This window comes from Nelusetta ayraudi, unplaced genomic scaffold (assembly GCF_046127955.1).
Source record: "Nelusetta ayraudi isolate G7.1 ecotype Tasmania unplaced genomic scaffold, CSIRO-AGI_Nayr_v1 ptg000068l, whole genome shotgun sequence".
NCBI lineage: Eukaryota > Metazoa > Chordata > Actinopteri > Tetraodontiformes > Monacanthidae > Nelusetta > Nelusetta ayraudi.
In genome coordinates this window covers 1,508,041-1,518,865 of record NW_027466118.1, presented here as the reverse complement: position 1 = coordinate 1,518,865, position 10,825 = coordinate 1,508,041, and the positions used below count along the sequence as shown (strand labels likewise).

Genomic DNA, 10,825 nt, shown 5'->3' with positions numbered 1-10,825 from the left:
AAAGCCAGCTGGACCAGAGTGGACAAGCAAATTGCTTTTTACATCCTCATTTGAAGCCCATACAACCAAACCAAGTCTTAGATAATTGTTTCAGCATTTATTTAAATATATATATATACATATATATATATATATGTGTGTATATATATTATATATATATTTATATTTATTAATCTATTATTATGTTGTGGTGTGGTGCTGAAAAAACATTGTAAACAGAGGAAAAAAATATAGCCAGTTTTAATGGGAAATTAATCAAACAACACAAACAAGATTTCATCATTATACAAAAGCCTCAGGACAACTCCCCAGTGTAAATACAATTTCAAAACCTGTGCACACAGGAAGGTAAAAATAAAGTGCTAATTATCTCAGTTAAACACAGGCCATCGAGCTAGAAAGGTACTGAGCTTTAAGGTCACCCAGCTCAATACAAATTCACAGGTAATAGACACACCATTTATGTTTACAGATCCATAAATAAATTAAATACAACTTATTTGTTTATTTTTTTTCTTTCTCTAGCTGCACGCATCTGCCATGCTGCCGAGCTCATGCAGCAGGAGAGCAAAGGTCGGCCGCTCTTCTGCCTTCTGTCAAAGCAAGCATAGAGCGAAAGGAGACACGTCATGCACAGTCCTGCAATCCTTTTTTTTTTTTTCAACTTTCGGCTGGAAACGACTCTTCAACAGGGAACACAATTCAATCCTGCACTCACCTCCTTCCAGCACCACTCCATGACGATGTGGACTGTTTCTGGAGCCAGGCGTGGCTTGAGGAGCCTGAGCCCTGAGTTCAGGGAGTCCACCACCTCAGAGTTGGAGTAGTTCTCATAAGGTAAGCGCCCCTCGCTGTACACCTCCCACATGAGCACGCCTGTGAAAGGAGACACTTTATTTTGAAATGCAATCTACGTTATTCATACTAAAATACAAACACACACTTTATGATCACTAAATCAATCTGATTAATGACTGAGGATGCCATTAATTAACTTTATGGACTTTTTGTGTCTGATATTTGTAGCATATATAGATATTTAGAGCAACAAAACTGCAAAACCACCAAATGCATGACAAAAAATGTTTTGGGATTTTGTTTAGAAAGGTGAATAAATGTCTCACTCCTAAGAAATAATTTTATTTCTTTTCCAGGGTACATAGTTTTGAATTTGGCTTGTTTCCAGTGCACTTGATGTAAAACATGTGTAATAATCCTTTGTGATTCTGTTGTACTTTGATGAGGCTCTGATTAGCAGGAGCAGAAATACTATAGGAATTTCTCACAGTGAAAAGAAGACGCAAAAAAGCATTTTGCACTACAGCAACTAAAATGAATCAAAAAAATAAAAAAAAGATGAAAGGTGGATATTTAAACATACCAAATGACCAGACATCAGACTTGCTGCTGAACTTGCTGTACTTGATGACCTCTGGTGCCGACCACTTGACGGGGAACTTGGAGCCCTGGGAGCTTGTGTACTGATCGTCAAGCACAAATCTGCAGTGGGAAGAGTTGCAAACGGCCTCATCCTGCATCATGTCGACCGTTTCACAGCGGAGAGAGAGGGAGAGAGAGAGCGGAGTCAGTGAAGCCTTACCTGGTCATTCCGAAGTCAGACACCTTCACCTCGTTGTTCTTTGAAACGAGACAGTTCCTGGCAGCCTGAAGGATGAACGAAGGGTGAGTTAGAGTTCAGACACAACAAAGGAGAACAACTGAAAAAGCGCTTGGCATTACTGGATAAATAATTGAGAGACTCTCTTCTTTTCCTCTGGGTTTTTCCCTTCAGGGGTCTCCAGAGCCAATCATCTGCCTCCGTCTAACCCTACCCTCTGCCCAACTGACTTCATGTCCTCTTTCACTAAATCCATGAACCTCCTCTTTGGTCTTCCTCTGGCCCTCCTACCTCAGCATCCTTCTACTGATACATTCACTGCCCAGTCTGTCCTCTCTGGCTTTATTTTCAAAAATATCTTATCATGCCCTGTCACTGATGTACTCAGTCCTGATCCTATCCAACTCCCATGAATTGTGCCATGATGCTCCCTTCAGTGTGAGATAATAAACATGTAGCATCTGTGGACTTTGCAAGATAATAAGAGTTGTTTCAGGTGGCTTAAGGGACACACCTGCAAATGCATTGCTTGTGAAGTAACACAAGGTTAGCTCTGGGCTAACCTTGAAGGTAAAGTCTGCAAAGTCTGCATTCACGCGGATCTATAGCCACTCTACAGGGTAACACAGCTGAGTGCCGAGGGGTCTCCTTGAGCAGATGAACATGGGACCTGCATGAGTCCAACATGGCAAAAACAGGAACATGGCCATAATAAAAAAGGAACAAGGGACCACAGTCTTTATATCAACCGCAACTTGAATCCAATTACTGGCACAAACATGTCAAATCAAATTGTTTTTTTCAAACAACAAATGGTGTTACGAGACCGTGTGACGAGAAGTTCTTGTCTAGCTGAGTTGCAAGGCTGCAAAGTCTACATTCCCGCAGATCTATAACCACTCTACAGCGTAGCACCGCTGAGTGCTGAGGGGTCTTTTTGAGCTGAACATGGGACCTGCATGAGTTCAACGTAGCAAAAACAGGAAGTTACTGAGTACTTGTACGACACAAGTGGTCACAGGCTGGGTGGTTGAAAGTCAGAATTGCATGTGAGTATTTTCTAAAAGCAGAACAATGACACGAAAATCTTTTTAGTCTAATTTGTCAAGTGTTGCCCCTCTGTAGGAGAAGGAAACACAGCAACGTTCCCAACTTCACCGTCAATCTTGTATGTGACCGACCAAATGTTTGTCGAGTCCCTCTCTATGTTTTCTTCACTGGGACTTTCATCTGTTTGACCCTAGTAAGATTTTCATTTGGTGGACGGGGTGACTCGTTTGGTCATCGGTTCTGTACCAGATCTCTGTGGAGGAAGTTGGAGCTTTCAAGATAATTCATCCCCTCACTGACGTCCAGACACATCATCAGCATGGTGTCCTGCGGCAAACTGCCCTTCCTGGCTCGCAGGTACTCGGACAGGCAGCCGTTCTCCATGTACTCGAAGATAAGACATAAGGGGGAGCGTTGGGTGCACACGCCGTAGAGCTGAACGAGCTTCTGATGAGACAGTTTCCTGTTAGAGAACACAAGCACACACGTGCACGCACACGTGTTTGAGTTGTTGTACGGAGAAACGCCCACCCCCCACCCCCCCCCAAAAAAAGAGAGGATTGAAGGGCGCGATTTAGCTGTACTTACATCATGACCTTGGCCTCCTCTTTAAATTCGTCGTCCGACATGCACTCTTCGCGTATCATCTTCACCGCCACCTTCTTCTTGTTCCATCTTCCTTCTAACACCAGCCCGAATTGGCCAGAGCCCAACTCTTGACCCAGGGTCAGCTCAGAGGGGTTTATTTCCCACTGGTCTGTGGGTAGGAAGGGACATGAAGGTCGTATTGCAGAAAATATAAAGTGCCTGACACTTAATGGCCTTTCAAGTGGTTTCAACAAATTTGTCAATGTGTTGTGGAGTATCAATATTATATATTATTTGTTGTTAGCTATATTGTTATTATTTGAAATAGACTAATAATAACTTCACTGTCATCATCATCCAACCATCCATTTCTAGCTCTAGTTGTGCTGCAGTGAATTGTGTCCCTATAAAAATGTTCAGCCTTTGCAAAAAATATGTAGACCACAGTGTGACTTCAGTGATAGTGACCAGCTGGCAAATTGTCCATAGGTGTGAGTCACACTGTAGCGCCCATATTGGTGAAGTGTTGTATCTGAAAGTGAAACTTAAATCAACGAGATGAACACATTTTCATGAAGTTTTAAATTTTTTCCTGTGTAGTTTAACACTTGTAGCTATATTTATGTGTTGCCATTGTGATGCACAAAGTGATGTGTCTAAAGTGAACCAACACGGCGTTACATGACAGACTGCGCAGCCTGGTGTTAGACGCTGCTGTTTGTCACTCGCTACTCATGATCCTAATTTGAGAGCCATGTCAAAAACATAAATGAACATTCTTAAGAATGGTCTTCAACTGTGACTCATGGCAGAGCTACATACGGAATGAGGCATTTAATGTGGCGCCATGGGCCCACATCTGTTTCCATCATCACTTATTCAGGATCATTTTATAATTTCAATTTCTTTTTTTTCTTTTGGTGTGTTGCACAACACATTTCCCAGCTTTTTCAGCATAAACAGGATTTAAATCAGACGAATGAGCTCAACCACAGTGCCACCACTGGGACATGTGCTGGAGCTGAAAGCGGTGTCTGACCTTTGGAGAGGTCGATGTCCACAGACTGGCGTCTCTCTTTGGAAACGGGGCACCTCAAGCGTGTGATCAAGCCTGCCATGACAACCATGCAACACAGATCACCATGAAACATTTCAGTATGAACAAGAACACCTCATCGGAGGTTTTGTAACCTTGTTGCAAAACAGGATCTGTTTGAACACAAGTGTTTGATAATGATAATAATGATAACAAACAAACAAACAAACAAAAAAACAGCTCTACTTCCTCGTGTTATGACTGCCAACGTGCAGGAAACACTTGTGCCTTACCGGCAGCGTTGTGCTGATGGTAGTGGATGAGCTCTGGAATGGTGCTGAAGAGGTACTTCTCAGCAAGGTAGAATGTGACATTGCCAGTTTCGGCCTGTTTGATCTGGTAATGTTTCACATCGGGAGTTTTCTCACCATTTGTCCTGCAGGAAATAAAGAGAGAAAAAGCGAAATAGTGAAATCCTTTCCTTCCTGTCTGGTGCTGTCATAATATTTTTGGAAAATGTGTAAGTCGTATTTTTTTATTTTCCAATTTTTAAATAATAATAATAATAATAATAATAATAATAATAATAACAATAATAATAATAATAATAATAATAATAATAATAATAATAATAATAATAATACATTTTTAAATAACTTCCTGAATGCTACTAAAAGCTGGTTGGAATATTGCTTCACGCAGTATCCACTTGCAAGTGTTACCATCAGTGCACCTGAAGTACTCATAATATGTGCAACCTTACTTCTAACTTGTTGAACACACCAAAGTTGATACGAGGAAGGGAAAAAAAAACTAATGTTCCCAGTATGTCACATGATGAAAATAATCTAAAGAAATTACCCTGGCGTCCTCGTGAAGACGGATACAGTGTAGACACCTGCGTGTCGTGAGTCTCGCACCATGAATGCACCTTCCTTTGCCTAGCGGTAGAAACGAAGGAAAGTACAAACAACATTATTAGGACAGAATACATCTCGCATGGTTATCGTTCATTTAAGCTGCACACTACAAACTCCATTAAGGTTATTAAGAATTGCATGCTGCATAACCGTTGTGTCTCCCGCTAATTGTGTGTCAAGCTCTCTCAGCAGGAAGTTCGCAACCAAAGTCAACATTTTGGTTGTGCAACATTTTTTTTCGTGTCAAACTCATGCACTCATATGCAAGTGCACAAGCATTTTGCAAATGCCAACGTGCAGCTGCAAGCATGGCAAGGCGCAAAGCGCACTGCGTTAGCAACATCATGCTTAATGCCAGAAGTTTTATTCCAAGAGCTTTGTAAAATACGAACATAATATAATAGCAAATAAGTACCTCTTTCTTCAACAGGTTCTCTGCTTCTGCCCGAGTTATGTTTTTATTGTACCAACTGTAAGAGAAACAATTGATCATAATATAAGCCAAACAATGTTTCTATGAAAAAATAAAACCATTAAAAGCAAACAGAGGAAAATTCAGACTTACTCAAATCTCTCAAAGTTGCCGCCAAATTTCTCAGCCACATACGTGCTGGGCACATATCCCGTTTCACTTCAAAAAAAAAAAATGTGTGTGTGAGTGTTAGTTGCATTGTGCTCTGATAAATTTGCCACGGAGACTGTGATAACTACTGTGTGAGCCTCACCCTTGGCTATTCCTCAAGGCCCACCAGTCAGAGCTGGAGCTGTCAATCAAGACGTACTTCTGCCCTTTCTGGAGAGCTAAGTCCTCCTCTCCTATTGGAAAGTAGTCTTGGAGTGCAATGACCATGTTTGGATGATCGTCTCGTCTCCCCTTACACATAAGGAAACAGCTTTGACCCAAAACATCTCAGAAACACCATTCCTGTAGCAACCTCCTTCCTTTTGGAGGTGGCAAAAAGTAATGTGTCATATTCTTAGCAGAATATGTATCCTTTCTTATATATCCTTTCTCATCAAGTAGGCATTTGCTCATTATCAGTATTCATATAAGACCCTACAGTTTTTTCATCTTGAAATGTCCTCATAGCCCACTGAGAATTTCATGAGTCGGCACAACAAGGCATTAAAAATGACCATCTATATCAGATGAAAAATCTGGACTTATAATAGATCAAATCAAAATGCTTTAACACTGAGTGGATCCCTTTTCTATTAGGTACGTTACATTATGAGGCAAGAAAACAGCTAAAGACATGAGGCAACATGGTGTAAAAAAGGAACGAGGGAACACAGTCTTTAAATCAGTCGCAACTTGAATCCAATTACTGGCACAAACACGTCAAATCAAATTGTTTTTTCCAAACAACAAATGGTACGGGTAATTTCTCAGAAGTTGATACCTCTGGATCAGGAATCTGAGGGAGTGGCTTCTTAGAGGCTGTGGAGAAATTACAAGAATTAAACTGTGTGTTGTTTTTGCTTCCGTGTGAGTCACACTGTGGTAAAATTTAAATCTAGCTCACGACTGGCCTAAGAATTTGGAAAGTCTCTACACAATATAAATAATTGTGACAATGCCACATCTAAATACATTTAAAATTTACAGTGACACATACCATAGCCCAGTGGGTTGTACACCTGGCAACCCGTGGCCAGCTTCTCTGACTGTTGGCAACACCGCCATTTACCATCCATCCAGAAGTTTGGGTGGTATTTTGCAACTAGATTGTTATTCTTTATCTCTGTTTGAAGGGAAAAAAAACAAATTGCTTGAACTGATGAAATACCAATGACAAGACCAATGAGCACATTTATTTTGGCCGTTACCCTCTTTCAGAGCTCTGACCCATTTCTGCCGACAGTCATTGTCGGGGGCGAAAATGTAGAGGTAGTGGTTGTCATAAAAAACCTGAAAGGAAAAAAAAACCATTTGAAACTGAGAGACATTGCATACAAAATTGCTGTGTACATTCCAAATCCCAAAAATACAATTCCAGATGAATAGTGAAGATTACCTGAAAAGGGTACTTGTAGCTGCATGGTATTGGGACATCACAGCATATAACTTCCACACACCTGATTCTGTGCAGCTCGATGCAGCCTTTCACCATAGGCTTTTTCTTAAAAAACAAAAACAAAAAAAGCATTACTCTCACTTTAGATTAGATTGAACTTTAGTGATCCGAAATTGGGAAACCACACTGTTGGAGCAGTCAAAAAAACATACAGAAAGTGAAAATAGAACAATAAAAATAAACTATACAGTAGATAGTTTACAGTTAAAGTGGTTAAACTTGATTTACTTCTGCTTTGTTTCAGTTATTATCATTATAGCCAATCACAATAGTGTTGTGTAATCTGTCCCTCAAAGAACAACTTCAAATGAAACGTTTTGTTTCCAGTCGTTTTCTTACCCCAGGACGGTTCTCAGAATACTTCAGATCCTGTGTGTCCAATACAAAGAACCTCTCCTTGTAGTTGCACGGCGATGTTCTTTTCTTTTGTTGAGATTTTTTGATCATTGAGCCCTTTAAAATCACCCTCGGGAACATGGTGACAGCTATGAGCGACACTGGGTGAGCAACACTACATTGGCTCGACACAGAGAGAGAGACGCGAGAAGGGAGAGACAAAAAGGGAGGGGGGAGAGGTCCACGTCAAAACGTAGCACATGACAACTTGATTAAAGCCGACCAGCTTCCGCATTGAACTTGTACTTCGTAAACCACATCCTCGTTCGGCTCCCAGCCAAGATACACCCCTGCATTTCTGTTCTCTCTGTGACTTGCATGCAGAGCGTATGCATACGTTCATGCATGCACTGAAATGCGCTTTCACTTTTGTTGCGACAGGTAGGTTTGTGCGGTGTGCAGAATCAGTGTTTTCGCAGCGCACTGAAGTTTCCAATGATTATTCGGTTTGGTAATTATGAAAACAAAACTCATTTAACACCTCGCAGAAAGTAAAAGTATAAATGAATCAACTTTTTTTTAAAAAAAAAACAATACCCACGTTTGTTGTTGATGCAGTGAAGTTTGCAGCCCACGTCGGAAAATAACCATATGCATCCCAACCTACAGCAAGCTCCTCACAACCATTGATATGCATTTGTACATGACACAAAACACACAATCTTAAAATATATGCTATGCGGCAGTTAGCTTTTTAGCTTTATGCAGAAGTGTTTGCAAACTAAATAACACTTTGGGTTTGGCTGTTTTATATACATTTTAAACTTAAAGATAAAAAAAACAAAAAAGACGCAAACATTAAATTAAAGTATACAAAGTATAATTTAAGTACAAGTATATTTAAAAACAAAACAAAACAAAAAAAAAACAGAGGGAGTGTGAAGTCTTTTCCTATTTGTGCATTGGAAAGCAACGATTGAAGCAATTGTAATGTTATCTTTACGCCACCGAGCGGCAGTAATGCTTCCCAAAGCGGAGTTTTGTCCACCGTCGAAGAAGAGGAAGAAGTCGAAGAAGACGAAGAGCTAAAAATCCCTTCGCCTAATTTCCGTAGACCAACTCTGTTATTTATTTAGCAGTATTTCCTCTACTTTTTGGGGGCCGTACAGTTTAACCTTTTACATTTATTTTCTGTTTCGTCGCTTGGAACCTCCTTTAGGTAACTATGTGCAACCTTTTCGAGCAACGCTCTAAGCTATCTCATCAGCTATTTGGTTGATGGGAAATAAATGTAGTTTGCTAGTGGTAAGTCAGATTTTAGACCACGAATGAACGTTTAAAGACAGATTAATAGAAGTATGTCATAAAGTCGCTTTCATTAGCACCCCTCGTCTTTCAACGAATCGTCAGCTCATCTGTATTGCTAAAAGACGAGGTTCAAGTAGCTGCTGTGTCTATTATTTTTTTTGTGTTTCTACGTGTTAAATAGTCAAATGTTTCATGTATTTTGCCTGATGCATAAACCCCCCAGACGTTACTAATTTTTATGAAGTTAACTAGTAAGAAGAGAAAAGAGATGTTCATGACTGCCTTGAGACGTGTCTTTACACGTCTCAAATGACGATTCCGCAATACCGTCATTTGTTTTTGTTTTTAATCAGAGCCTTTGATAATAGCTACATGATAATGTGCGATCATGGTACTGATTGAACACTGTCTGTTTCAGGTTTTGCATCATGGGTGAACCGCAGCAGGTCAGTGCCCTGCCTCCTCCGCCTATGCAGTACATAAAAGAGTACACAGATGAGAACATCCGCAAGGGTCTCGCTCCCAAGCCACCTCCACCCATCAGAGACAGCTACATGATGTTTGGCAACAAGTTCCAGTGTGACGACCTCATCATCCGGCCTCTGGAGAGCCAAGGTATTGAGAGGCTCCATCCCATGCAGTTTGACCACAAGCGGGAGCTCAAGAAGCTCAACATGTCAATTCTCGTGAACTTTCTGGACCTTTTGGACATTCTCATCAAGAGCCCTGGCAGCATAAAGCGAGAAGAGAAGCTGGAGGATTTAAAGCTTCTGTTCGTGCATTTGCACCACCTGATAAATGAATACAGGCCACATCAAGCCCGCGAGACTCTCAGGGTGATGATGGAGGTGCAGAAACGACAGAGGCTAGAGACGGCTGAGAGGTTCCAAAAACATCTGGAGAGGGTGGTGGAGATGATCCAGGGCTGCCTCGCCTCTTTGCCTGATGACATAAGGCAGCTAGATGGCCTGGACAGTGCTGGTGAAGGAACAAGCAGTATGCCGGTGTCAACAAGTGTTGGTTGCTCGTCTGGACAAGCACCCAAGCTGAAAACTGAACCAATGGACGTAGAGGAAGCAGGTGCCAGCTGCATGGCAGCAGGTCACCCGGAGAAGAGTGCCACATCAACAAAGAATGAAAAAATATGGGACAAAGATGCTGCCATGTGCAGTATAATTGATGAAATTGCATAAGTCATATTTGTACATCTATACTGTTTTTGTTTGTACTTGGAATAGGTTTGTTGTATTTGCTTAAAAGCCTGTTTGAAATTGATTCTTTTTAAGTCGATAGTTGCAGTGAAGATTTCAATGTTCCACAATTTATCTGGCATGCAATCTTCCTGTTTTGTAATAAAATCAATAGAGCACAGCAGTTGCAGAACAGTTTTGTCACAGTAGCAGCCATTTACATCTGAAGAATGTAGTTTTTCAGTTCATCACTCGTTCATCCATACTGATAACGTCTTTTTGCCCGAGAGTGGGTCTGAAAATGTCAGTAGGTTTGTTATATACTGTAGCTACTCCTCACAGCTCCTACCCTTAAATACTTTCTTGAGTGATTTTTTCCACAGTGCTGTGCTTATCATCTAACAGTCCCTTAAAGTTGCAGCTCATCAAATAATGCATTTTGAGTTGACTAGAACAAAGGTTTTATTGACACACAGCTAAAAGAAACATCCTGGTGCTAAGCTACACAACCATGTGTGCTTTTAAGTGTCGCAGCTGACCCGACGTGACTTCCACTGAAGCTGCACAGTGTTGCATAACAGACGTCATCGACATTTTTCTGCGTAGAACGAATTTCTGGTGCATCGCCTCACCATGCACTCGCTCACTGCAGACATGTCGACAGTTTGAAGGGAGGAACGCTGAACTAGTGGTGCAACGAC

The 10,825-nt window shown here is 41.0% G+C and overlaps 2 protein-coding genes across 3 annotated transcripts; one reads left to right on the top strand and one right to left on the bottom strand.

Moving 5' to 3' along the window:
* Window positions 1–222: 222 nt before the first annotated feature.
* Window positions 223–7,828, bottom strand: itk (IL2 inducible T cell kinase). The gene is made up of 17 exons (XM_076041522.1): window positions 7,630–7,828; window positions 7,231–7,335; window positions 7,043–7,124; window positions 6,832–6,957; window positions 6,616–6,653; window positions 5,938–6,086; window positions 5,778–5,843; window positions 5,628–5,682; window positions 5,154–5,233; window positions 4,586–4,728; window positions 4,296–4,367; window positions 3,257–3,425; window positions 2,915–3,131; window positions 1,601–1,665; window positions 1,382–1,500; window positions 719–876; window positions 223–593 (listed from the first exon to the last, which is right to left on the bottom strand). Exons 1-17 carry the CDS (start codon window positions 7,765–7,767, stop codon window positions 522–524), a joined length of 1,854 nt encoding a protein of 617 aa, XP_075897637.1. The 5' UTR covers window positions 7,768–7,828; the 3' UTR covers window positions 223–521.
* A 128-nt stretch (window positions 7,829–7,956) lies between these two features.
* On the top strand, window positions 7,957–10,305 carry med7 (mediator complex subunit 7). Of its 2 annotated transcripts, none has more exons than XM_076041525.1 (2): window positions 7,957–8,067; window positions 9,353–10,305. In XM_076041525.1, the coding sequence occupies exons 1-2, from the start codon at window positions 8,042–8,044 to the stop codon at window positions 10,125–10,127; spliced, it is 801 nt and encodes a 266-aa protein (XP_075897640.1). In that variant the 5' UTR covers window positions 7,957–8,041; the 3' UTR covers window positions 10,128–10,305. The 2 variants fall into 2 exon arrangements, with proteins under 2 accessions (XP_075897640.1, XP_075897641.1); XM_076041526.1 differs by lacking the exon at window positions 7,957–8,067 and adding an exon at window positions 8,662–8,845.
* Window positions 10,306–10,825: the final 520 nt, after the last annotated feature.

Coding starts and splice junctions, on each gene's coding strand:
- itk (XM_076041522.1), bottom strand. CDS start 7,767: ATGTTCCCGAGGGTGATTTTAAAGGGCTCAATGATCAAAAAATCTCAA. Junction 7,336..7,629: donor ATTCTGAGAACCGTCCTGGG/GTAAGAAAACGA, acceptor TTGTTTTTTAAG/AAAAAGCCTATGGTGAAAGG. Junction 5,683..5,777: donor GGCAACTTTGAGAGATTTGA/GTAAGTCTGAAT, acceptor TTTCTCTTACAG/TTGGTACAATAAAAACATAA.
- med7 (XM_076041525.1), top strand. CDS start 8,042: ATGCGCTTTCACTTTTGTTGCGACAG. Junction 8,068..9,352: donor TTTCACTTTTGTTGCGACAG/GTAGGTTTGTGC, acceptor TGTCTGTTTCAG/GTTTTGCATCATGGGTGAAC.